This window comes from Rousettus aegyptiacus, unplaced genomic scaffold, assembly GCF_014176215.1.
Source record: "Rousettus aegyptiacus isolate mRouAeg1 unplaced genomic scaffold, mRouAeg1.p scaffold_m13_p_2, whole genome shotgun sequence".
Classification (NCBI taxonomy): Eukaryota; Metazoa; Chordata; class Mammalia; order Chiroptera; family Pteropodidae; genus Rousettus; species Rousettus aegyptiacus.
In genome coordinates, this window is record NW_023416295.1 from 96,202,571 (window position 1) to 96,230,484 (window position 27,914).

At 47.2% G+C, this 27,914-nt stretch overlaps 1 protein-coding gene across 3 annotated transcripts in view; it reads left to right on the plus strand.

Annotated features, from left to right (window-relative positions):
* The window catches only part of TEAD4 (TEA domain transcription factor 4), a 60,333-nt gene that overhangs the window by 7,716 nt on the left and 24,703 nt on the right, over positions 1-27,914 (plus strand). For all 3 annotated transcript variants that reach the window (XM_016130137.2, XM_016130135.2, XM_016130136.2), the window contains exon 2: positions 18,097-18,351. In XM_016130137.2, coding sequence (XP_015985623.1) covers positions 18,345-18,351 — 7 coding nt within the window. In that variant the 5' untranslated portion in view covers positions 18,097-18,344. The remainder of the gene's footprint in view (positions 1-18,096; positions 18,352-27,914) is intronic.

Here is a 27,914-nt window from a genome sequence, read left to right on the forward strand (position 1 = left end):
CAGAGGAGGAGAGGGAGGAAGAGAGAGGGAGAAATGTCTGTGAGACGATAGAGAAGAAATAGTGATTTTAGGGCTACAGCCATGAAATAATTAGAGGAGGGGAGATAACTGGGCTTTATGAAAGAAGCAGATTTGAGCTGGGCCCTCTGGGCAGAATAAGGAGGACTTTTTAAAAAAATTATTTTTAAATTTACATACAGCACAATTTACTCCTTGTAGTGTACAGTTCTATGGGTTTTGACAAATGCGTAAACTTGAGTATTTACCGCCCCAATCAAGATGCAGAATAGGTCCTTCTCTTTGAATAGTGCCCTCATGTACTGCCCTTTACCCATCCCTCCCTCCTTCACCGTGCCATCCCCTCACAACACCGATCTGCTCTCCAGTCCTCTGATGGTGCCTTTTCAAGAATGTCGGATGGACTTACACAGTGTGTAACTTTGTGGTCTGCTTCTTTCCCTCAGCATAATACCTTGAGATCCACCCAAGTTGTGTGTATCAATAATTTATTCCTTTTTATTGCTGAGTAGTAGTCCATTGTGTGGATGGATGTACCACCGTGTATTTGTTCATTTGTTCACTGGTTGAAGGACTTTTGGGTTGTTTCCAGCCTTCGTTGATGATGAGTAAAGCTGCTGTCAGCATTTGTGTCCAGGTTTTCATGCGAACACAGGCTTTCATTTCTCTTGGGTAAATACCTAGGAGTGGGAGTGCAGGGTCATATGGGACATGTACGTTTAATGTTTTAAGACACTGCTGAACTGTTTTTTCAAGTATACCATTTTACATGCCTACCGGCAAAGCATGAGAGTTCCATTATAACATATCTTCAACAGCACTCGGTGTTGTCAGGCTTCTTCGTGTTTTTGTTTTTGCCGTTCTTCGTACGGGTGTAGTAGAATCTCATGGTGGTTTTAATTTGCTTTTCCTTACTGACTAACGACGCTGAACATCTTTTCGTGTGTTTATTTGCCATTCATATAATGTCTTCGGTAAAGTGTGAGTCCAGATGTTTTGAGAGTTGTTTAATATTCTGAATACAAGTCTTTTGTCAGATGTGTGATTTACAAATTTTTGTAGAAAACTCATTTAGGGAGAAAATCTCCCAAAGAAGTTGATGGGTGTGAGGGGCTCTGAGAGCGAGATTAAGAGTTTGGTTTCCTAAGCCTTTTTCTTCAAGGGCAAAGGGGGTGCCGGATGGGGGAAACACCCAGAGAATAACCTATGAAAGAGATAGGAAGGAACAGGGCATTCTGTGGAGTCTGTTCCTGGCTTAGCACCTGCCATAGAGCATGTCTTAAGAACAAGAGGCACCAGCAGCGGCTTGGTTTGCTGGGCACCTCCCTGGCTGGCTGGCTGCGTCTGGTCTATTTTGCATGGCCGGCTGGGTCAGGCTGGGCTGGCGCCATCCAGAACAACAAATGCTTGTGCCCAGCCTAGGTATCAACCACTTACATGGCCTTGTTTCCAAACTGGATGACCATGCATTTTGGAATGGGAGGTGGGGCAGTCGTCAGGCCTGCAGGGGTAAGCCGCTGGGTGGGAGTGTGGCTGGTGCAAGAGAGAATCAGTGGGGTGCCTTTTCTGGGTCAGGGTGGGTCCTCTGTGATGGTGACCTCAGCGAAGGATCTGAGGGCTTCGGGCCATGCCGTTGGAATTTCTAGAGCATCTCAATCCTCATGTCTGTCCCTGTCCAGGCAAGGTGGCTCTGAGACGGAAGAACATTATTCTATGAAAAATAACCAAGGGTACGATGGATGCTGCCTCCTGTCTCTTCATGCTTAATCCAACCTATTCCACTCCTGTGTCCTGGGAGCTATGGCACTGTCCAGATGCTTGGGTCTTCATTGTTCTCTGGGGCAGGCCTTTTCCAGAGACGATTAGGACCTAGAGGTGGGGAGTAGGGCCAAGCCGAAAAGGGCATCCTGCTTTCCTGGAGCCACTAATGCTGGCTGCCCCGAGGTCCTGCAGGTTCCTCTGGCTCCCTGATGCTCTGGGCACTGGAGGGCTGCTCCCCAGGACTGACACTTCCTGCCCAACTCCTTCCACCCGAGCAGATCATACTCCCAGAGCCCCCGTCTGGAGTGCTTTGTGCTGCGCGCATGCCTGGTGTCGTGCACCCTGTGGTCCTGGCAGGGTGGAGCATGTTCGTGTCTCTCTGGGCAAGCAGCTCATTGGGCAAACGCACCCCAAGTCTGAGGAATAAGCACTTGGTGAGCAGCACACTGGGCTTGTGTGTATAAACTCAGATCCTGTCAGTTCCCAAGAAGGGATCGCCACGTGAAGGGATTCAGTGGCAAGTCCTGTTAGGCAAAGACTCGTCTATCTGAGAGCTGAATTTGCATAGGACAGGCCTACTCAGGTGATGCCAACTAGTGTGGTTCAGTGCATTTGCCTCCCCAGGACCTTCATGACTTCTGCTTTTTTTTTTAGAACCCTAAAGAAACACCCTGAGAAGAAAAAAAGACTTACTTTCCCTACCTTTTTTGTTTTTTTAATTAATAGCTTTTATTTATTTGAGCAGTTTTGGGATTACAGAAAAATGAAGCAGGAAGTGTAGAGTTTCCTCCTTTCCCCCCAATTTCTCCTGTCAACATCTTACACTAAAATCCACAGTTTACATTAGGGTCCACTTTTTCTGGTGTGCATTCTTTGGGTTTTGACAAATGCATATACAGCCTTTTTAGATTGGCTTTCAGATTGGTTTTCACTAGTAATATGTCTTTCATATTCCTCTGTCTTTTCATGGCTTGGTACCTTATTTCTTATTGTTGCTGAATGATATTCTACTTTTTCCACTATTTCTCTTTGTAAGTGGGGATACTGAGATCCAAAGAGGGAAGCAACTAACTGGCTCAAGAGGCACCACGAATTTGTAGCAAGCCTGAGCTTGGAGCCTAATTCACCTTCCTTCTGAGAACCCGTTCGAAGCGGCTTCTGTGACAGGCACTGTACTAAGGCCTAAAGACTTTCATCATAGCTTCGTTGGCCCCTTTAGAGGCTCCAGGGCAGCCACAGGGTGGGGTGGGGAGTGGAGGGCTGTGGACACCCACTTGTTGTGACCCACTTCCTGGATGTGTTAGGGCTAGGCCCACAGACACGCACATCCCTGGCTGCTTAGCCGGGATGGCTGGGGGCAGTGTCCCAGGTCTTAGCTCCTGGAGAGCTGAGGGGATAGGATGCCGCCCTCTGGGGGTGGAGGGTCTGGAGCATGGATGGAGACTCTTACTACCCCAGGGGCTTAAGGAATCTTATCTCCCTCCTCTTCTCTTCATCTCTGAGCTACCTACCATCCCTCCCTGTTGAGATACCGCCCACTGGCCTGCTTCCCTCTCTACCTACTTGTCTCTGCTCTTGTTGTCTCTCATTCTTCTTGCGCTTCTCTCCACGGCTTCCCAGAAGGAATCACTTCTCCCTGGTCCTTGCCCCCTCCGTCATCGGTCCAATAATCACTCATGATTGAGGAGCCCTTCCAAGAGCCACCCTCTGTGCCTGTATCTTATGGACACGACTGAACTTAATCCTCACAACAGTCCTATGAGGAGATAACATTATTACCTCTGGAATATATTTGGGAGGACACAGGCTCAGAGAGTTGAGTAGCTTGCCCAGGGATACTGGACACTGGGCCAGCATGAGGTCCAGCCAGGATCTGAGCCCAGGACTGACTCCGGAGCCCAAGCCTGAATCTCTTCCCCTCAGCCCCTCTCTTGTCCAGGCCAGGCCTGAGAGGGTAGCTTCTTTATGACTGTGGTTTCAACATGCCTTACACTGGGTAGGATTGTGGGGGTCCTCTTTTTGCCTTCTTTTCTGTCACCTCCTCCCCATTCTTATCCTGTCAAGAAACAAGATGTGGTAACTTTTCACATAAAAAAGTTAGTAAGGGGTGGTGGGTAATATGGACTCTGTGTTCTTGATTCTTTATGTGTTTTGTTTCACTTAACCCTTTATTTCTCTGCACAGCAAAGCGTCTCCCTCTTTGAGAGATAAGGAGGTGGAAGCTTTAGGGAGGTTAAATAAGTTGCTGGGAAGAGACACATCTTAATTCAGGTCCTGCTGCCCTGAAGCTTCTTCACAGTGGACCAGACGCTTGCCAAGCTTGCCCCAGACCTTTGTGCTGGTCGGGACAGGAAAAGGCAGGGTGCTCCGGTGGTGGGAGTTCAGGCTTTCTGACACCTAGGTTTTGTGTGGTTTTATGACTTTTTTGAGAATGGCCCTTTCCTGGCCTTCAGCAAGCCCTAGCCAGCTTTCTGAAGTAACACTGGGGTCAGTTTTTTCCAGCCTAGTACATGGCCCAGCCCCGCCCCACCCAGCCCATTTCTCTGCGGGGCTGTTTTCCTCTCCTCCACTCCCTCTCCTTCCTTCATCCCCCGGGACTCTCCCGCCTGTGGCCTGGGAACTCTTCTGTCTTGTCTCTTTTTGTTTCTAGCTACAAATAGGCCATTTTCCTTTGTCTCCTGTATCTGAGGCCCAGGTCTCCTGAAGTGCTTCCTTTTCCCCTTCTATGTCCACATCTTTTCCTCTTCTATCTTTTTTTTAAAAAAATTACGTAACATAAATTTTACCATTTTAACCATTTTAAGTGTACAGTTCAGCAGCTTCAGGAAGTACACTGGCAGTGTGCTATTATTCCCATTTGTCTTCAGAACTTTTCATTATTCCAAACAGAAATTCTGTTCCCGTTAAACACGTTATTTGTGGTCATGTTTTATAAAGTCACCGAGGACCCTGAGTTAGCAGACACTAAACAATTATTTCTAGGGCTAGGTTCTTGTAAGCCTCCGGTGCAATGTTTTCATCAGCTGATTAATTCATAACCTTGGTTTTGTGTTTGTTTTTGTTTAAAGGCATTTTATTTAATGTATATTCTGATTCACTACCGTAGAACTCAGCCAGCAGCACTCTACCTCACGCCTGGACAAAGCTCATCTAACACATTTTCTCCATGCGGTACATCACAGCCTTCTTAGAACATTAGATGGCACTTCAGCAGTACACTTGGGGACCGTTTTAAACAGCGAAATCAATAACAAAAAGTACAACAGCAGGGAAAACATGGTACTAAATAGACCATGAAAAGGACACTTGTTTGTAGTGTAAGAGCTGAGACCAGAAGGCAGAGTGCAGCCCTGTTCAGCCTCAGCTGGGAACGTGAGTGACTCACATTTTTGGCTGCTCAGAACTTGCTCATGTCTGCAAATGACTGAAAGCACCACTAGCATTGATTTGGGGGTTACACATTTTTAAAAGTTTTTACAAGAGTTTATTTGCATCAAACTGATAATGGTTGCTGGAAAGCAAAATCTCAAATCTTTTGTAGGGTTGGGGGATTTACAAATTTTAGTGAGTAGGTGAATTTGCAGATATGGACTCTGTAAATATTCTGTATATAATAAGGATTGACTGTATTTACATCTTCACAGGGAACCCTGGACCCCTGCCCCACCCCACCCCTCAGATTGAAGGACATTGGCTTGGTATTCAAAGCCTGGCATATAGCAGGTGCTCAATGTACAACTTTGAATGAATGAATGAAAGACACAAAGGGCTGATGCACTCATGGTAAGGTGTTAGGCATGACAATAAACAGGGAGGGATTTTTTTGGCTGGGGAACCTGCTTAACCATGTATGTGGGTCACCTGCTCCTCTCCTTCCTAGGGACCAGCTCTCTCCTCTCTCATCCTCAGATGCTGGTTGTGGTAGTCGTAATTGTGTAGCATCAAATTGCAGGGTTAAGGTTTAGTTCAGCCCCTGTTTCAACTAGCTGTGCGTACTTTTGTCAGGGCACTTCACCTGTAAGTTAGAGGTAACTTTCTCCTGGTTTTTTCCTCTCTCACACCAACCTTGGGAACCCCACACCTCCCAGCTGGGACCTTCATCAGAGGCTATGGGGGCAGCGGGGTCTCTGCTGAGAAAGGGACCGGGAAGATTTTCGCATCCCCAGAAATGCCTCTTAGCTGGTCAGTCAGGGTCTGGTACCCGTCCCTGATACTCTTTGCTTCTAACTTAAATCCCTCACGTTGTAGACTCACACCGCGCTTCTCCGGTTGTCCACAGAACTAGAGTGGCCTTTGCTAGGAGAGAGACGATTTGCTGTGGGAGGAACTGAGCTTCTTCACTTAGACCTTTGAGGCTTGGGCTCAGCACTTCACCCGAGGAGCACCTGCCCCATTATCAGAAATGGGGTGTTACAGGCTACCTCAAGGGGAGGTCGGGGGTATTGGGGGAGATGTCAGCCCAGTGCCAGGCAGAAGTGGGCATTAAACAATGGTACCTGCTATCCTTAATATTAAAACCATTCTCTTTCTGGAAAGCAGAAAGAGAATGTCCTGGGTACCTCCTCAACAGCTAGGCCTCCCTCCCACGATTGTTAGGCTGCTCATTTATGCCCTGCCTAGTGTATGGGGGCTGCGCATAAGGTGGGGAGGCAGCATCATGTTGGGGAGATGGGCTCCCTGCTCTGCCTTGCCGTCCCTGGAGATGGGTTCTCCCTCTTTGCCCCAGGCCCCTGTCTTCTTCCCTCTCCAGCCTCCTGAATTATAATTAAGCAGCCAATCTCCTAGGCACCTTGGGGCATATAAATTTTCCCTGGCTGTAGTTGGTAAGAAAGACAGTGGCTTAGAATGAAAGACAAGATGACTGAGGTGGCTGAACGAGTAGTTGAGGCAATAAGTATTACAGGCCTGAGGCCTTTCTGGGCTCGGGCCAAGGAACCCTTCAGGGCAGAGGCAAGCTGTGGCGTGGCGGAGCTGTGTGCCTTATACCTGCTTTCACTGAAGCCTCTCACACTTCCTAGCACTTACATATTTAAGTGCCTGTGATATAGGGAAGAGACATGAAAGCTACATAAACTGACCTGTTGTATTCAGAGCCTGCAATGTGCTGCCAGACCACAGGAAACCTACAGAACAAAGGAAGATTCTTGCTGGGGTAACTAACAATCTTTTTACCTGCACCATGAAAGGAAAACAGGAAAACAAAGTCTTTAAGTCATACTCTACACAAAACAAACACAACCATTCATTCACTGTGGCCAGACCATGGGGAACCCACAGAACAAAGGCAGAGATTACTAACATGCCTTTAATGATGCATTCCCCATACCACCAAAGGAAAATAGGGAAACAAAGTCTGTAAACTGTAATTTATAGAAACTAAGATGGAAGGTAAACTGAATTCCTCGAACGCTCCACGTTTCTCTCATTCTCTGTCTTTGAGAGGAGACCACACTGTTGGTGGAGCATTATTCCTTCTCTAATAAACTTCCCTTTTGTCTCTAACTCTGACGTGCCCTTGAATTCTTTTCCGCCTTGCAGTCAAGGACCCTCTCTCCTGGGGCAGGATTTGAGTCCTCCCTCAGAGGGAGTCATGTTGTCCTGCATTGTATGTGTACCAGTCCTCCATCTAAAGTCTAAGCCCCTGAGGGCCTAAACCCCTTTCTCTAGAGTTTGGTCCAGGAATAAGTACTCAATAGATGGTTTAAAAAATTATTTAAAAAATGTATTATTGAAATATAATTGACATAAAATTATGATATGTTTAAAGTATATGTCTGGTGATTTGATATATGTGTACATTATGAAAGAGTCCCCCCACCTGTCTAGTTAATTAACACATCTGTCACCTGACGTATTTATCTTTTGTGGAAGTTCGAGTTCTTCATTCGAGTTCTACTCTCTTTGCAAATTTCAGGTATACTATACAGTGTTATCAACTATAGCACTGTTTTACATTGGCTCCTCAGAACTTATTCACCTTATAGCTGAAAGTCTGTACCCCTTTAGCATCTCCCTGTTCCCCTACCCTCATGAGGTAGGTATTTGTTGATAGACTGTTTACAGGAATTAAATAAGTACAAAGGACCACCCTAAGCAGGAAAACAATACGAGTAAACTCGAGGTTTAGGAGGTGGTGAGAGACCGAGGGGGCTGGAGGGAAGACTGGGAATGAGTGTGGAAGAAGGCTAGGGTCCACTGCTCCACTGTTCCTGCTCTCCTCTCTCGTTCTTGTTTAAGAAATGAGGTCAGGGCAGTGAAGGCTCAGAAATTCCCCCCAAATCAGGGTGTTTGCTCTTCTGCTTTAGTGCAATTTGTGTCCCTATCTCCAGAGTCTAGTCTGGTGGGAATAGCCAGGATAATGACGGGAGGAGCCATTTTCTTCTCTGAAATGAATTGGGTGGGTAAGATACACATTCCGTTCAGTGTAGATGTTCTGTAGCCACAGCTATATTGGATTGGACAAAGCACCTGGGGTTCAGATGCATGACTCCTGGCCTTGATAATCAGGCCTTGCAGATAATTCCACCAACCTGAAGAAGGATTCCTGGTCTGGGACTGAGACAGAAGGGACTGGCTCCCACTCTGAATTACTTTAGCCACTCCCTCTGTCTTCTACATCATTATACCTCTGGGACAAATGTATCTTGAAAATTAGGATGGGTATCCTGGAAGGAAACTCCAACTTTCTTTTCCTCCCAGCTTCTCAGTTATAGGAGTTATTGGAATGAAGGAAGTAATTCTTTCAAAGGGCCCCTGAGAGAAGGAGCAGAGGTATCAGTGGGCAGGAGGTCAGAGCCTCCTCGCGAGAATCCTGATGTGGCTGGAATCTTTAGCCTAGATCCCAGAGCTCTTGGATTCAGAGTAGGGAGAAGAGGGGCGGAGAGAACCATTTTTATCTTCATAACTGAGAGGGAGATTCAGGTCCTCTCCTAATTGTCTCTCCCTAACTTTCTAGATGACACCAGGCAAGTGTTATAAACTTTCTGAGTTTCATTCTCCATCACTTCCAGTTTGGGGTCAAGGAGCACAGGGAAGAGGTTGTAACATGTGTTGACCCCCAACAAGTGAAGGAAGTGAGTAATAGATTTGTCCCTGACCGAGGAAAGGGGATCAAGGGGAGAATTAATTCCTTAAGGATGATACTTATTACCTAAATTCCCAACAATGGGGCAGGAGTAGTGGGGAATGCTAATACATGAGAAATACCATGTTCTCAAGTAGCTTGCAGTCCAGTCAGGGAAGTAGATGAGCAAGGTGTGATCACTTTTACAGGAATAGATGTCATGTGTTGGGTTGTATGTTGGGGGCTGTAGAGACTAGGGGGAGTTAGGGGGTGCTTAGAGATACTGATGGCCATGGAAGACGCCTGAAGGGGGTGAGTTTTGAAAACTGGAGGTGTGTGTCTTAAGGAGACAGTCGTGGACCAGGCAGGGGACAGGACTTCAGGATCTGAGGTCTGGTTTTGCTAGTTTCTCAGGCCAGGTTATTGGCCTCTCTTGAGCCTCAATTTCTCCACTTATAACCTGGGGACCATGATTCCCTTCCTGTCCTGAAAGGGGTTTTGAGGAGCTTATTGTTCTCATTAGGAAGATCCTAAGAAAAGCCCCTAAGTTCATGAATCTTCTGAAATTTCCTGAGTAACCAGCATCTGTGGCCTCTAGGATGGAGCTGAGTGTTGCTTGGGCCTGGTATTTGCACTGGGTAGACCATCTGGTGAGCTTTTGGGTGGGGTAGGGAGCAGAGCAGGAGGCCTCCAGGCCAGGCTTTGGAGCCAAGTCAGGGATTATTTTTATTCCTCTGCTCATGGCACATGGCCCAGGGTTAACGATGCCATCTGTCACTCCCCCCTCCACCCCGACCCCCAGCTCTCATCCTGGCAGGCCCTAAGGGTCACTGTGGAGCACTTGGGAGGGAAGGAGGAGGAGGAGTGAGGATCCTTTTCTGGGATGGTGTTGGCTTACCCCGTTCTCCTAGCTGTGGGGCAGAAACCATGTGAGAGGTTTGCCTAGTGAGGGAAGCAGCTGCCAGGCCTGGGGCTGTGGGTGGTGAGGGTGGGAGAGACTAGACCGAGAGACAGGAGCAGCAGGCCACACAGGGCTGGGAGCAACTCCATTTTGGTAACAAATCCCGTGGCCCAGGGCCTTGGATGACCCGCTGCCCTGCTTTCTCTGGGACAGACCCAATCTTGGGGACACAGAGTGCAGGTCCTCAGAAAACCTGCCTTGTGGGACAGTGTCTGGCACAAGCCTGGCTCTCATCAGGTCTGGTGTTCTGCTGGGTTGCCCTGGGCCCAACTTCTGCAGGGACCCAGAATGCTCATTTCACCTGCCGGTCTAGCTTAGCTCTGCTGAAGGCAGGCCCAGAGACCACAACCTCTGGCTCTCAGGAGGGGTCCTGCAGGATCTGGGAGGTTGGGCCTCCCTTCTTGCCTTCTCTCTTAACTTTCTGGCCTCCACAGCACTCTCTGCCTGGCCCAGACTATCCAGCCATGTTTAGTGTCAGGTTCCAGAAGACAATTTAGGCTAAAGCCAGGACGTATGGGGCCTTAGATATTAATATTATTAATTAATGCTAATTAACATTAGGTATTAGGGCTTAAGGTATATATGTCCCATCGGGTCCATTTAGGGCTTTATGCCTTTCACTTGAGGCATTATTTATAGCTTCGTGAGAGCGGTGATGGCGCTAATAAATAGCTTTAATTGAGCACTGACTGTGTCAGGCCCCATACATCTCATCTTACTGATCATATATAGGACATCCCTCCATGGAAGGTCAGTTCCCCAGCCTTTTCTGAGCAAAGCCCAGGTGAAAGTCTGCAGACTATGTCTAGAAGCTGTTAGGTGAGCTCCCTGAAGATGTGGAGGCCCTGTGCAAGGGGTGTAAGACACAGACAGTGCTAGGACAGAAGGGATCTTTGATCCCAGTGGGAGCAAACCATCATCTTGGTTTTATAGATGAGCAAGCAGGCCTGGAGAAATGGAGAGGTTGACCGTGGTCACAAAGTTGCTCGTAGAACTGGAACCGAAACCAGTCTCTTGATACCCAGACATCACACTTCCGAAGTAAATCCCACAGGGATTTACAGCAATTCAGGTTCTCCCTCTGGCGTGCCAAAGTCCAGATATTTGCTGAGATTTTCTTGTATTTCCTGACACTAAACACAGAGCAGTTTATCCTCCCCACAGAGAAATCATTATCGCAAAGAACACTTACAAGTTATCCATTCATTTGTTCATTCATTTGTTCTCCAGCATTGTGCAGTATGCTGAGGACTCATTAGAAAGAGACAACCATCCCTGCCCTCGTGGTGTCTGAAGTGTGACGGAGGAGGCCAGTCTTTATGGGAGATGGCGGCTGGGATATGCAAAGCGTGGGAATCTTTTGGAGCGCATAAGAGGGTGCCTAATCCAGACTTGAGGTCAGGGTCATCCTCCCAGGGGAAGAGACATTTTGGCTAGGCCTTAATCAGGTGAAATAGGAACAAGAAGCAAAGTTAGTTATGAGCAACACTTCTGGGCATAGAGAAGGAGCTTAGTATGTTGGGAGTGTCATTTGGATAATTGAGTTTGGGGGTTGAGAGTGGGTGCAGAGAAGGGTGTACAGAGAATGGTGCAGAGGTGTGGAAAGTATAGCAGGAGAGCAGGAATCAGCTGCTGAAGGGCTTTATAGAATTGCATTACAGAGCATGTAATTTTATCGAGTCATGGGAAAGCTGTTGAAAGATCTTCAGTGATAGAGGAATCACGGAATCAGATTTGTATTGTAGAAAAATCACTCTGGATGCCATGTAAAGATTATGGAGTCTGGATGGGGTTGGCGCAGTCATCCAGGTGAGCCCTGGTGGAAGCTTTGGATTAGTGCCCTGATAGAGAAAGAGAAGTGTGTTCAAGAAGACATTTAGGAGATAGAAAGACAGGTTATAGTCATTGTTTATGGCATATAAGAGGGAAAAGTCAATATATACTCCTAGGTGTCTGGCCTCTAGATGGATAGTGGTGTCCTTTCCTGAGAGAGGAGGAGGAGCAGGACTCAGTGGCGGGCTGCAGATTTGATTTTGGACATGGTGAATTTGAGGAGCTTTGGAGATGACTGATTAGAGTTGCCTGGTTGATAGATCTAAACTCAGGAAAGGCATACAGATTTGGAAATCAAAAACATATAGTGGAAGTATAAGCCATGGGTGGTGATCCCTCGTGGGATATGTTTAGGATTAAAAAAAAAAAAAGAGGTCACGTCACAACCCTGATGGAAACATTTATGGAGTGGGTCTGGCAAAATGTGCAGCCAAGGAGAAGAAAGGCAGAGTGAAGATAATGATTTAAACAACTTAAGAATTGTCTTGTCTTCTGTATATTTTAAGAACCAGCTTATTAAGTTTTGTGAAAATCTTGTGGGATTTTTAAACAAAACTTCATTGAAATTATGATTTATTTGTAGAAATTCAGTACCTTTATGATATTTTCCCAATCATGAACATACAATATCCTGTTCATTTATTTAGGTGTTTTATGACTTTCAGAAACAGTTACAGTTTTCTCTGTAAAAGTCTTATCTATTCTTAGGTTTATCACTAGATAAATTATGGTTTTGGTTTCTAAATGGAATACTTTAAAAAAATTACATGGCCTAATACCTTACTTCTGGTATAAAAGAATGTAATTTTGATATTGATCTTGATATATTTTCATGGAAGTTTTTGTAATTTGATTGTAGAATCTTCAGTCTTCTATCATTCCTTCGAATAATGACAGTTTTACTTCCTTTCCAATCTTTGGATCTCTTTTTCTTGTCCTCCTGTGTTAGCTAGGATTTCTATTACACAGTGAATATAAATGTTGGAAATGAGGATTCTTTATCTTATTCCTGACTAGAAAGGTAATACTTCTGGTGTTTAACCATTAACTGTTGCATAGGTAAAAGTTCTGGTCACCAATTCTAATGTGTGTGTAGGGGGAGGGGGTTTTCCACTCCAAGTAGAGTCCCCAGCACCAACTAGTGTCCTACAGTTCAACTAAATTCTGACACTAGCTACCCAGAGATAGCGTCAGATCCCGCAGGTTAGGGGCTCCGCCCCACAAGACTGCTCCCCACTTCAGATGCCAGTCACAAGCCCAGGTTATCACAAGCTATACGTTGGAGGTTCCAACAACCCTCTCCTTGGGTTCAGTGGATTTGCTAGAGTGGCTCACAGAACTCAGAGAAACATTTTATTTAGTAGATTACTGGTTTATTATAAAAGAATATACCAGGAACAGCCAGGTAGACTGGGGAAAGGACGTGGAGCTGCCACGCTCTCTCCAGGTGTGCACCACTCTCTCCAAATCTCCATGTGTTCACCAGTTCAGAAGCTCTTCGAACCTCCTCTTCTTCCTCCTCCTCCTCCTCCTCCTCGCTTTTATTGGGGAAAAAAATGAGGGTTTGTTTTATTTCTTAGTAATGGCATCGTTGTAGGGAAGAACAACATGGGTCTGGAGAATCAAATCCTTTTGAGGGGAGGCTCAAGCTGCCCAGAATTCCTTGTCCTTCTCCACTTTGGGCACTAGCTGGGGGAAGTGAAAGGGAAGAAGTAGGGTATGGTTGATAAAGCTGACAGAGCAGACAACAGCACTGGTGGGTTATATCTTGGGCCCATGGGAGGTGGCGTGGGTCAGGAGCTCCTTGGGATCCAGGTTTGGCTGTGAGTTTTTTCCTTTCCCTTTTTTGACTTTGGCCTTGGCTTTGGTCTTGGTGATGTAGGCTTGGCCACTCACGTCGTCTCCTGGCATGAAGCATTGGACTACGCCTTCTTCAGGGTGCTTTGGTGAGGTTTGGTGACCATGTTCCCATTATGCGCCCTCCCAGCGCTCATCAAACTTCTACTTGCAAAGGCTCCAAACTCTTCTTTCCAGTTGCACGGCATGCTGTGCTGGATCTGCTGAGTCTGGGCCCTGCAGGCACCCCCGTGGAAACCTACACTCAGAACTTCTGCCAGGGGTACAGGGCTCCCGGGCCCACTCCCCACCTGGGCACCCTTCTGTGTCATTCTTTTCAGCGACCACCGAGATGAACAACAGCAGGGTGAGGAGGGCCAGGAAGAGTAAGCTTTGGTGCTGCATCTCTCTTGATGCCTGTGCCCTCCTGCCGGGCTATCCTTTTGGCTTTTTTCATTACATAGATGATTGATTAAATCACTGTCCATAGGCAACTTATCCAAGCTTCAGCTTCTTTCCCCTCCCCAGAGGTGGCGGGGGAGAGGGTACTGAAAGTTCCAGCCCTCTAATTATATGGTTGGTTCTCTTGACCATCAGCCCCATCTTTAGGTGCTTTCCCAAAGTCACCTCATTCACATAACAAGACACTCCTTTCTCTCTTATCACTTAGGAAATTCCAAGGATTCCAGGAGCTCTGTGCCAGAAACCTGTACCGAAGACCAAATATGTATTTTAAATCACAATATCGATGTAGGTTTTTGGAAGATAACTTTTGTCAGGTTAAAGAAGTTCCTTCTGTTTCTTGTAGTTGCTAAGAGTTTTTATTGTGAATGGGTCTTCAATTTTATCAAATGCATCTTTTGAACTTATGGTTCAGAAACATGATTTTTCTGTGTGCATGTATGTGTGCATGCACGTGTGTGTATTACATGGCCAAATAGTCGTCGTTATAGTTCTTGTTTTTATATAGTTAATATTGTTTAGATCCACTCTTATTTTTACCAGTTACTTTGCTCACCACTCTTTCATGTGTGTAATGCCTTCTTTTCATATGAGTTTTTTTGTTTTTTAAAAATACCTCCTTTACTATTATGTTTTTAACTTTTTTTATAGTGAGGGTCTGTTACTACTCAATTCTCTCCACCTTTGTTTGAAAATACTTTTATTTAATGTTTGCTCTGGAATGATATTTTGGTTGGGTTTTAAATTCTGGGTTGACAGTTATTTTTCTCTCAATAATTTGTAGATGTTATAATGAGTTTCCTAGTGTTATTGTTGAGAAGTCTTATCAATATACACAATTAATATAGCAGTCTTCAAATTTTGTTCTACTTAATTTTCCATATTCTCTCTTTTCGTAATGCTAGTGGGAAGTATGTTGAACTGCCTTATTCTGTTCTCCTTGCTCTTTATTGTCATTAAAAAAATACACCTCTGAGTAATATCCTCAGATCTGTCTTCCAGAGTGTTAATTTTTTTCTCTAGCTGTATCTAATTTTCTGTTAATCTTAAGCATCGAATGACAAAAATTTTTATTTTTAAATGTTTTATTTTGTTGTTTCCAGTCTGCTTTTTATTTTTTGATATTGTCTAAGTCTTTCTCATGTTTCTGATTTCTTGTTTAAGTCGATAATTATTTTAAACACAATTATATAATAGTTTTTATGTGATATTTCAATTATTCGTAGTTCTTGGAGATCTAATCCAAGATCTAATCCAAGATCTAATCCTGTTGAGTCTAGATCATGGTAGGTTTTGTGTGTGTGTGTGTGTGTGTGTGTGTGTGTAGAGAGAGAGAGAGAGAGAGAGTGTAGAGAGAGAGAGAGTTGTGATTTGGGATTTTGAGATCCTCTTTACTAAGGCATTATCTTTGGGAGTTCTCTGCAGTTGTGGTTAAGATTGTCTTTACAGTCTGGGACCACTGTTTGCTTTAATGAATTGGCTGGAGTTTTCTGAGTAATGTAAAATTCAAATCTCACAAATTTTTAGGAAAGACGATTCTTTTTCATACCTAGGTATTAGGATAGAACAGACAATCTTCCTTGTTTATTTCATTTGGATTCTACCTTTTTGTCTGAGGATTGAGGTATTGTTTTCTTTTCGAACCTGCCAGGATATCTCAGGTCTAAGGTTTCATCTCTGAGGCCATTAAAACCCTGTGGCTTTATTACTGAGAATAGCTTCACTCCCTGCCTCCCAGAGCTAGTGTAGTGACAGCCCATTTGCTTATTTCTGTAGCTTAGAGTTCTCTCATTTTGGGACTCTATGGGTTTATTTTCTTCTGAGGTCAGTTGTGTATTTTAAAGCATATTTTTTATATTTTATTTATTGTGTCTAAATTCCTTTTCTAGAATGAGAGTTTTAAAATCGTCTTTACTGTATTGCTAGAAATTAAAGTTAACAGCTCTTTTAAGAAGTTTGTTTTGGAGAAGGTACAGAAAAATGCTTCAACATTCATGGTAGATTCAAGACCAGAAATTCTGATGGAGAATAATCTCTTTTTTTTTCAATCAAGTGACCTCCTAAGACATATTTCAAGGAAAACTTATTTTCACAGCCACCCAGAGGGAGCCAACATTTTTTATACTGAAAGGCCTGGGACACTGGAGGGCAGATATCAAGACCCAGATGCTCTGTTGACTTGCTATATGACCTTGAACAAGTCCTTAGGCCTTTCTGAGCCTCAGGGTCCTCATCTGCAAGCTGAGGGGGTTGGGTTAGGGTTCCATTAGGGTCCCTGCTTTAAATTTCAGTGGTTTAACCTCTTTCTGTTGGACTGTTTGACTGTTCACCTGTGCCAGCAGTCTGGCCAAGCTCCTTGGAACCTCCACTCCCTCCCAGGATGAGCATTTCCAGTCCCTTCCCTGGATGTTAACCACACTGACCCACATACCTACCCCTCTGTGAGGAACTGTGTTCCTCTAACAGGCCTGGGGGTGGGTGGTACTGAGGGGTCTCAGGCATGGGAAAGGGAGAGAGAGCCAGGAATGCTCTGGGGAAAGTCTTATCTCAGGGGGCCCTAGATGGAATAGAGAATGGTGAAGTTCATTTTACTTCCTGGATGGAAGTGGGTTGGAACTCCGGTGTTTAAACTTCTATCCCTGGGTTTAGGCTGCTGGGCTACACTGCTCCTCATGGCTACTGGGGGGAGAAGGAAATGGGCAGTATGAGGGATATGTGTGATGGGGAGATGTCCTCCTTTGCAGATGTGCCCAGTGGCTAGAGTCTCGTGGAGGGCCATGGGAGGTAAATGGTACACACTTGGTATTCATAATCCAGAAACTGCTTTAAGATTACTGGTGTGCCCTGATCCTTCCCAAACCCCTGAGAACTGTGTCCAGAAATTTACAGCTTGAATAGTCGGAGCCAACAGGTCACTGGATTTGTCTTATGCTAGAGGTAAGGGCAGGATTGTGTCGTTGGCTTTAAGGGCAGGATTGTGTCGTTGGCTTTAAGGGCAGGATTGTGTTGTCGGCTTCTGTAGGCACCAGCAAAGCAACCTTGCCATAGCCCCGCATGTGAGAATCTGCCGTGGCTAAAGCTTCTTTAAAAAGAGCCCAAGCTGGAGATGAAATAGAGAATGATGAAGTTCATTTTACTTTGCATCCTTGTTTTAAAATTTAAATATTTAATTGTGGTCAAAAACATAAAATTTTATCATCTTAACCATTTTTAAGTGTACAGCCCTGTAGTGTTAAATGTATAGTCATACTGTTGTGCAACAGATCTTCAGAACCTTTCACTTTGCGAAACTGAAACTCTGTACCCATTAAACACCAACTCCCATTTCCTCCTCTCGCCAGCCACTGGCAGTGGCCATTCTACTTTCTGTCTCTTTGACTGTTGTATGTACCTCATGTAAGTGGAATCATACAGTAGTTATCTTTTTGTGCCTGGCTTATTGCACTGAGCATAATGTCCTCAAAGTTTATTCATGTTGTAGCATGTGATAGAATTTTCTTCCTTTTTAAGGATGAATGATATTCCATTGTATGCACATACCACATTTTGTTTATCCATTCATCCATCTGTGGATATTTGTGTTACTCTTGGCTATTGTGTATAATACTGCTCTGAACATAGGTGTACAAATATCTCCTCAGGATCTTACTTTCAATTCTTTTGGATATATACCTAGAAATAGGATTGCTGGATCATGGGTTGTTCAATTTTTAATTTTTCGAGGAACCTCTGTTTTCCATACTGTCTGTATTACTATGTCTTCCCGCCAACAACGCATAACATTTTGCATCCTTTTTGCCCATTGTCGATTTAATGGCAGCCCGTCCACGAGCACTTAGTCCTTGTCTCCCTACTTCCTTGGCCTATCTGGGATCTAAGAGCTACAATTGGAGAGCGCCCAGGTCATTGTGCTCATTTGACAGGTGGGAAGCTGAGGTCTACAGAGGGGCAATGACCTGCCATGGATCCTGGGCCTCTTCATCCTCCTGGACATTTTACCTTATCGCCTGAATCCCTGGCCTTTTTCCTCCCAGCTCATGTGCCACGAGTAGCCAGGCAAGGGAGAGCAACTGGTTTAGGCCTTGGCACTCCACTTTCTCGGTGCTCCCATCCTATGGTTCACATAGTTCTTCCACCAATGCCATGGTTTCTGCCCAAACAGGTCCAACGGGCGCTCCTCCAAGCGGAGCCTTGGAGGGCAAGGCCGGCACCATTACCTCCAACGAGTGGAGCTCTCCCAACTCCCCTGAGGGGAGCAACGTCTCTGGGGGCAGTCAGGCATTGGACAAGCCCATCGACAATGATGCGGAGGGCGTGTGGAGCCCGGACATTGAGCAGAGCTTTCAGGAGGCCCTGGCCATCTACCCGCCCTGTGGCCGGCGCAAGATCATTCTGTCAGATGAGGGCAAGATGTACGGTAAGGAGCCTATTGGGGTGGGGCAGCAGACGCCTGACCTCATGGTCCAGCTCGAAATAGAACCTAAGCAAGGGGTGAGACACAGCAACGTTGGAGTTCCCACCAAGTGATGGAGGGAGGGGGAGTGATCTCTTGTGGCTTCCATCAGAGGGACATTGCTTCCACACTGGGTTCCCAAGGGATGCGAGGGCATCTGGGGGTTGCCTTTGAGTGGGTGAGGGCCTGGGACAGTGGGAGACGGGAAAGAGGTGGAACACTGGGAAATCCCACAAGCCGTTCCCCAGGGCAGTGCCTCAACTCCCAGCTTTCTGCCTTGGCTGTGAGGAGTGATCAGGAAGGTGACCATTGGACTCGTTTCCTCCTTCCTGAGCCTACTGTGTTCCAGGTATTGGTGGGCTTACAGTACGGTGGGTGAGGGTTGAGCACATATAACTGGCTGCAAGGCAGACTGGAGTGTCCCAGGAACGATTCAAGCAGAGTTCTATAGACTTCACTCAGGAAAGATCCCCTTCAGCCAAGAGTGACTTGGAAAGGCTGGATATTCCTGAGTGGATGAGGATGCAGAACACACACATATAGGCACCTTATGTCCAATAGCCATGCGGGAAGGACCAAGGAGTCTTGCTTGGGGCTGTGTTAACTTTTGGTTGGAAGAGAGGGTATCGGGGAAAGTAAAACAAAAACAAAAACCTATTAGCTGTTGGAAGGCCCAGGTCAGACTTCCATTCCCATTGGAAAGTCCCCCGGGACCTCCAGCCTGAAACACTGGTTTCGGGCAGGAGCTAAGAAGGTCTCGGTTACTGGCTGAAGCCCCTGACAAGAGTGGGCCCCACCCTGGCTCCCAGCAAGATGGTTCCAGTCCCCATGCCCACGCCCCAAGCTCTCTCTCCGCAGCCTACACTGGTGCCTCTCCCCCAACACTGATGCTTCGTCAGCTGTTTAAAGAGCAGTGTGTGAGGGTCTGGTGGGGATCGACTGTATTCGTCTCCTAAGGCTGCTGTAAGAAATTTGTTTGTTCATGGTTCAGAGGCCAAAAGTCTGAAATCGAGGTGTTCTTGGGCTGCTTCCTTTCAGGGTTCTGAGAGAGGCCTGTTCATGCCTCCCTCCCTCCCAGCTCATGGTGGTGGGCGCCGGCAAAGCTCGGTGTTCCTTGGCTTACAGCTGCGCCCCCCCAGTCTCTGCCGTCGTCACGTGGCCGTGTTCCCTCTGCGTGCATCTCTACATGTCTTCTCTTCTTATAAGGACACCAGCCATTGGATTGGGGTCCACCCCCATCCAGTATGACTTCACTTTAACCAATTACATCTATCTGTGAAAAAGAGCCTATCTCCAAATAAGATTACATTCTGAGGTGCTGGGTGGACAGGAATATTGAAGGGGGCACTCTTCAACTTAATTCAGCTGACTCCACTTAAATCCGGTTTGTTACTGGCCTAGGGAGTCATGGAGCTCTCACAGCCCCTCCTACTGCATCCTTTACCTACAGGCTTCCCAGCACAGCCAGAACGAGGCCTTCTCTTTTGCTCTTTTGTGTTAGAACCCGGGTCTGCTCCTCAGTCACCAGTAAAACTTCGTTTCTCTCCTCACCCACGCACCACTGTGGCTTTGCTCCGTTCCCACAGAGTCTCTCTTATTTCTATGGGCATTCGTGCCCCGGATTGGCCTTCCGTGTTTCGCCGACTCTAACTGCTTCATGTTCTGATGGTTGCTTCATACCTTTGGCCCCTGTGGAAGCTTTATGAAGGAGACAGGTCATGTGTATGGAGCACCTGCTGGGTGCCAAGTATGGGACTGGGTGCTTTACATAGGTCATCCCCATGGAGCTGGTGTGGCATGGAGGCTCTGGGACCCGAGGCTCTTTGTGCTGCTTTGGTGGAGAGTGGGGTGGGTGTTAATCATAAGCTGAAGTGAGAATATGAGAAGGGGCAAGGGGTGCGCAGGGCAGAGCAAGTAGTTCAGCTACAGAGCTGAGAGGGTCCCTGGTGTATGGGGATTGCAGGGCGTCTTTGTGCTTTAAAGGAAAATTGGCAAATAAGTATGCAAGAGGCATTCAGCAAAGGGAGAGAGCTAAGGTTGCTGCAGGTGTCTGGGAAGGCCCTTGGAAATGGCAGCACATGGCAGAATCAGCAGACATTTATTTGAATGCCATTGTACCCCAGACTCTGGGTGCTGAGCTGTTTCTTTTGTGTGTGTGGCAAAATGTACATAACATTTACCCTTTTACTGTACAGTTCCGTGGCGTGAAGTACATTCACATTGTTGTGAAACCATCACCACCACCCATCTCCAGAGCTTTTTCATCTTCACAGACTGAAACTCTAGACCCATTAAATACAAACGCCTCACGCCCTAACCCTTGGCCTCTGACAGGCACCACTCTACTTTCTGTCTTTATAGATATGACTGCTCTAGGCACCTCGTATAGGTGAGGAATCATCTTTTTGTGACTGGCTTATTTCACTTCGCGTAATGTCACATGTGTCAGAATTTCCTTCCATTTTAAAACCGAATATGAGTAGACCACATTTTGTTTATCCATTTATCCATTGATGGACGTTTGGGTGAATCTTAGTTTTATTTAGTTGTTATGGGTAGATATTTCTGTCCTCACTGGAATTGGGTTAAGAGACTTTATCTTTGGTCACCAGATACTTGTGACTGAACCAGGGTTTGGAAAAGCTCAGGCTACAAGCTTCCAGCAGGCCTTGTGCTGGAACTCTTCTTGGCAGGAGGGCACTGTTGAGTGGGCCGGGGTGGGGTGGGGGGCCAGCAGGATGAAATTGATGTTTGGCAAACTGTCCCGGCCATATTGGTGTCCCCTGTGCAGAAAGACAGGGAGGGGTGCAGGGTGTGGGCATGACCCAGAGGAGGACTGGGGAGGGGAAGGGAGAGAGGCTGAAGCCAGGAGCCTCGTAGTTATGCCGAGTAAGCAGGAGTGCTCAGAGGCCTCTGACATTCGTTCTCTCTTCAGTCTTTTCGAGGGAGGAGTTATAATCTCTGCTTGAAGATGCAGAGGGAAGCTCAAAGAAGCCGTTTCTCTTAGAGTCTCTCAGGCAGTAAGTAGGAGAGCTAGGGCTAGAACCCAGTTCTCCTGCCTTCTCACATAGTGCTCCCCCATCGCCCTGAGTGGCCTTTGTGCGCTGTCCAGAGCCTCCCACCTGCTCCTCCCTTCTCCCCTGCCCTGCCTTCTTCTTGGCCCCAGATCCAGGTGGGTCAAGTTCTGGGCAGCGGGCAGGAGGCTGCTCGGCAGTGTTTGATGACTCTCCCAGCCCCCACAGCACCTGTCCTCCGTGAGTACAGATCCTGCTGGGGTCCAGACACTGGCTTAACTCCTCTTACCAGCCATGGAATCTGGGCCAAGGCAGGACTGCACAGGGAGTTGACGGAGGGGCTCTCAGCAGCGGCTCTGGTCCAGCTGGAAGGTATATATAGCTCTGAGCTCAGCCCCGCTGTGTGGGATGGACCCCAGGGAGGGGGAGGAAGAGGGACAAGCTACCTACCTGACTCAGATCTCATCTCACTGAGGTTGCTCTGCTCTGTCTTCTCATCTTCCCTCAGGGGCCCGCTCTTGCCATCCTTTTGTGCCTGAGCCCCTACTTCTGCAACCAGAGGCCATCATTTGTTTTCCAGGTGGGCCAGCCGGGTAGGGCACAGAGTGGGAGCTGAGAGCATATAGGCAGGTAGGTGGCAGGTTCAGGCAGGAAAAAAGGCGAACTGACTCCAGGGTGCCCAGAGGAAGGTTCTAGACCTGCAGACTCTGAGAACAGGGGTTAGGCCTGCTCCCAGCCTTGGTCTGCAAACCCAGAACAGGACACACCGATGATGGCCAGTCAGACATGCAGATGACAAGCAGAGCTGCAGGACAGATTAGCGCCTGTTATTTCTGAGCCCAGCCTCCCACACACTTGTGGGCTGGCTCCCAGGCTGGGGCTGCTAGCCCTCTCCTTGCTCACGGCCGCTTTCATTTTTGCCCTGTCACTGTGTGACCCTTGCCCTGGCACTGACGCGCTGGTCTTTCTGACCTCCTTTAGCCAGCCTGGCCTCTGGCCCATGGTCAGGTGTGGGGAGGTGAGCATGGGGCAGCTTCTCCCCCCTCTCCCCTCGCACTCTGCCTTTCCCTCTCCTGAGAGCAGCCCCTTCTCAGCCCTGCTGTCTTGCCTTCTCCCTCCTACTTGCAAGAGGCTGGGGCTGGCTCTGTCTTCCTCGGTGCATGCCTTTCTGCCCACCATGCTTTTCGCCCTTCTGGAGGTTGCTCTTAAATCTCTCAAGTCATTCTGCTTGTCTTCTCTCTCTCTCTGTCTCTCTGCTTCTCCTCTCATTGCCTTCTCCTTTGTCTCACTGGGTGCCTGTGGCCCAGGCTGCCCTTCCCTGTTAGCGGTCCTTGTCAAGGGCCCACCACTCTGACCCAGGCAGGGGCTCAGAGCTCTGGGCTCTGTTGTCTGCGACTTAATGGTCTACAGGGAGAGGCAGGAGAAACATCTTGAGAAAGTAAACTAATGGCACTTATGTTATATACAGCCAATAAACTAAAGGGCGGGGTTATCTTAGAAGTCTTTTGGAAGTGGAGCTTGAGCAGGTAGAGAAGGAAGGTGCTCAGGCAAGGGGGAAGCATGTTGGCCCACAGGCGGGACTTTGTGTGGAGGTTCTGGGGGATCTGGGCAAGGCATTGTGATCGCAGATCGTCGGTGGTGAAGAGATCCTCATTTTGGATGAGTCACACAGCTAATGAGAGGTGGAGCAGGGAGTGGACCTGGGTCGGGGCGCTTGTCGCTGAGGTGATGGGACACAGGTTAGGGAGCCTCCTCCAAGCGTCTTCTGTCCCCTCTGCCTCTTCGCCATGTCCCTTGGGTCCTCCGCTGCCCTTTAGTTTGTCCCCTGTGGTTTCCAGCTCCTTCCACGCTATTCCTTACAGCCTAGAACCCTGACTTCGTGCTTCTGGAGGCCTGATGATGTGAGCCTAAGTTCAAATTCACTCTGTTCCAGTAGCCAGTGTGACCTTGGGCAAGTTGTTTAACCTTTCTCAGTGTCAGTTTCCTCATTTGTTTGGTTATATTTATTTTATTGTGGGAAAACACATTACATCAATTTTACCATTTTAAACATTTTGCGAACCATCCTAACGATTTTTAAGTGAACAGTTCAGTGGCATTAAATACATTTGCATTGTTGTGCTGCCGTCACCGCCATCAGCTTCAGAACTTTTTCATCCCAATAGAAACTCCGTACCCAATTAAACACCAACTTCCTGTTCTCCCTCAGCTGCTGGGAATGTCTGTCTGATTTTATCTCTATGAATTTGCCTATTCTAAGTACCTCATGAAAGTAGAATCGTACGATATCTGTCCTTCTGTGTCTGGCTTATTTCACTTAGCACAGTATCTTCAAGGTTCATCCATATCGTAGCAGATATCAGAACTTCATTCTTTTTTATAACTGAATAATATCTCATTGTAAGGGTATAACACATTTTGTTTATTCATTTATCTGTTGATGGACACTTGATGTTTCCACCTTTTCGCTATTATGACTAATGCTGCTAGAAACATGGGTGTCCAGGTGTCTGAGCTCCTGCTTTCAATCCTTTTGGGTATACACCCAGAGGTGGAATTGCTAGATCACATGGTAATTCTATGTTTAATATTTTGAGGAACTGCCAAACTCTCCTCCACAGTGGCTGCAGCATGTCACATTTTACCAGCAATGCCCAAGTTTCCAGTTTATTCAAATCTTTACCACTCTTGTTATTTTCCATTTTTTACATAGTCATCCTTGTGGGTATGAAGTGGTGTCTCATGGTTTTGATTAGTGATGTCGAGCATCTTTTCATGTGTTTATTGGAAGAAGACACTGCCTTTCAGTGTTGCTGCTGGGACAAAGGTACGTAAGAGGTGCCCAGTGACCAGTGCTGGGGTGTAGAGCTGAATGGGACACGTTCCCTGCTCTCAGGAGGTCACATTTTATTGAGGGAGTCAGACATGAGCTCAGTGACTTTAGCCAAGGACTGTGAGAAGGCACAGGCCCTGTGCACCAGTGGACAGCAGTGGACACACCTACTGGGGTGGGATCAGGGAACCTTCTTGGGCCCAGTGGCCTTGAAGACTGGGTAGTATTTCACCAGAAGCCTTAGAGCCCTCCAGGGACAATGGTGATAATAGCTCAGAAGTCAGGCCTAATCACTGCCTTCTCAGGCTTTAAGCAGATGTTTCATCTCCACAAATAGCCTCCTCCTCCAGCTGCAGGTGTTTCTAACTTCAGCTGATCCCCATTGTGGGGCTGGTTGTGGAGGAAAGGCCACCTCCTCCAGTCCCAACCTGCAGGGGTGAAGCAAAGAGCTCATATAAGGGGCTCTCTCTCTCCACGAGGCTCACAGATCCTTCTCCTCTAGGTGGGGAGGCTCCTGCCCTTGGGTCCTCAGCCTGTTCCAGTTTTGAAGACTAATAACATCAGTTATAACAGGACCTTATTAACAATGTGAACAGTAATAGCTGACTTTACTGACCTGCTAAGTGGCAGGTACTTTACTTGCTTTATGCCATTTAATGTTTGTGGCCCAGAGGGAGGGCTGTGCAGAGAGGGAATCAGCAGAGAGAGAATGAGATACAGAAATCATCTGTCCCAGACAGGATTTTGTAGGTGGAATGACAATTTTAGTGGCAATATGTAGCTGAAGAAAAGCCTGGGATGGCTGGCATGGTGTGTGGGGTTAGGAGAAGGTAATGGTGACCTCTGTGGACCCTGCACTGGGAATGCCCCACCCTTAGCCTGCGGTTAAGCCCAGGCTCCCCTTCTTCATCCGCATTCCTCACCCCTGGTGGGGTGGGGCTGTGGGTGTGAGCTAGGGGCTGTTGGACACATGTGCTCTGACAGATGGGCCACAGTCTGGTGGGGGCTTCTCTCCCAGCCCCACCCAGGCCCTTTCTGGGGTCAGCCAAAGCCACCTGCCACACTGCAATGCCCAGCTGCCTAAATGGCCTCCACCAAGGTCCAGGCTGGCCTGCTTCTGCCCCAGCATGTGATCTCAACCACCAGAGGGAAGAAGGCCCGGGGTTTTACAGCCAGTGGCAGAGCTGGGATGAGGAGAGAGGCTTCTTTTCCTCCTAGTGGCTCCTGGATTTTCTGCTAGTTTCTGACCACCCTCGCTCTTCTTGGGTGGCCGTCACTGTGGTTTCAGAGCTCGAGCTCTGGGCACCTGCTCTCTACTTCTGTCCGCTTTTACCCTTGACTCTATCGTCGTGATCCTCCCAATGTCTACAGCATCCACGGCCCGTTGGCTTCCATCAGCTCTGAGTCCCACTGTCCATGAGAGAGTGACAAAAGGTGGGCAGGCTCTTCGGCCCAAGTAGTTGGCTTTCCCTCTCGGACGTGGGTCAGGGTGAGAGGCAGTCAAACATCACCAAGGACTGACTTCATGCAGAGACCCAGAGAAGGGGAGCAGAATGGTGTCTTGAGAGGAAACTACCTGCCCAGCCAGGGGAGGGCATCCGTAGGAAAAAGCAGTCATTGTGTGATAGTTATTATGAAGCCTTAGAAATGGATGTTTCATGGCCTCTGGGACAATAACAAGCTGTGTGACCTTGAATAAATCACTTGCTCTCTCTGGGCCTCAGTTTCTTCTTCCTCAGGCTTCCTTAGGTCCTTAGACTGGACCTAGGCCCTTGTTTCTGAGAGAGATGGCCCTCAATCCCAGGTTAAATAGAAGTAACAGTGCAGTAGTTAATAGATAGGCTCTGGAACCAGACTGCATGGATTTGAATCTCAGCCATTTGCTGATCTGTGACCCTGAACAAGTGTCTCAACCTCTCTGTACCTCAATTTACTTGTTTGTGGAGTGAAGATGACAGTACCAGCTGCATAGAGCTATTAGGAGGATTGAAAGAGTGAATGCAAATAAAGCTTAGAGTATACATCCTCTATTTGCACAGGTACTTGACACAAGTAAGTGCTCAATAAATGTTTATTATTGTTACCATTATTATAAGAGCAAAAGAAACTACAGCAGTTCCCTATGTGTGTGTAAAGCCTGGCTTAGATGCCAGCTGGCCCGGAGGCAGTAGAATGGCCGGGTTGACCCCTGGAGGACCTCTGGTTGCAGGAAGGAAGCTGTTTGGTCCCACTTGGCTTGACTCAGTACGCCCACAGAAACCCAGCATTTCACTCCCACTAAGGAGGGAATTCTCCACTGCTGGCATCACCTCTAATAAGCAGAAAAAGACTGGATGGAAACCGTCTGAAATGAACCAGCAAGGGAGAGGGGATGCAGCTCCAGAGAAGGGGGGGTGAAGATGCACAACCTGAAAAATAAAGAGCCAGCTGAGCCTGCCTTGGACCCCGCGGGTTTGGCTCCTTGGCCCCACTGCTGGCCTCTTGCTCAGGGCCAGATGGCCTGTCTGGTAGCAGAGCTTCTAATGCTGCAGCAGGGCAGAGGTAGTTGTGGGGCCGGGTGGGGCTCCTGGAGCAAGAGAGATGGGTCATCTGGGATGTCTGGAGTAAGGGTCTCAGGTGATGGTGGGCACGGGCCCCCTCAGCCACCACAGAGAAGACAGTACGGCACTGTGGCGAGGGGGTGGGGTACAGGAGGGCTTCCCATTCACTGGGCATCTTCTCTGTGCCAGGCAGTGTGTCACGTGCAGTGGCTGAGCCAGGACTCAAACCAGTTAGTCCTAGATCTGCTGGTGGATGACATGGGTGAGATTTTCTGACCTCAGTTTCCTCATCTGTCAAACAGATATAAGAGCCTGACTTTCTGTAAGGAGGAGGTGGATTTACTGATGTTAATGAGGCTCCCACTTCAGAACCCCTCACTTGCACGGGCCCCTTCCAAGTTCCTAAACTTTTTATTTTTAATTTAAATTTATAAAGTTTTATTGAAGTACATTCACCGTACAATAGACTATACATGTTTTAAGTGGACAATTTGGTAAGTTTTGACAGATGTATAAATCTGTGAAATCATCACCACCATCAAAAAAGTAAACACCTCTATCTTAACCTAAAATGATCTTCATCTAATTTTGTATTTGTATTTTTCATTCTTTTTCTCTAAGAGATCTTTCCAAATTTAGGTGGCTTAGGTCCCACAAAACCTGAATGTAGAACTGTATAGAGGGCTCAAATGAGAAAGGACTTGGAAAATTCTTTTGGCTTATCAGAATTAAGAGCTGTTTCCTTCATCTAACTCTTACCTTTCCCTTAAAAGGCTAAAACACTTGATGGGACATCTGATCAACATTTTTATCAGCATTCCCTTGTATTTCATTTAGCAAATATTTATTGGGAGCCTATTACGTGCAGGCAGTTTCTAGGTGTAGGGTATAAATAAGTAAATAAACAGTCAAAAACTCCTGTTCTCAGGAACTTTGCTCTGATGGGAGTGGGGTATAGACAGCACTGTAAACGAGAATGTCGATCACGTTGGATGCTGTGGAGAACAGTAAAGGCAGGTCGGCAGTAAGTGGTGTGTGGGAGGTGATCTCAGCTCTTGGTGAGGTGTTCAGGGAAGATGTCCCTAAGACAATGGCATCTGAGCAAAGAAGCCATCAAAGGAGTGGGCCATGTGGGTCTCT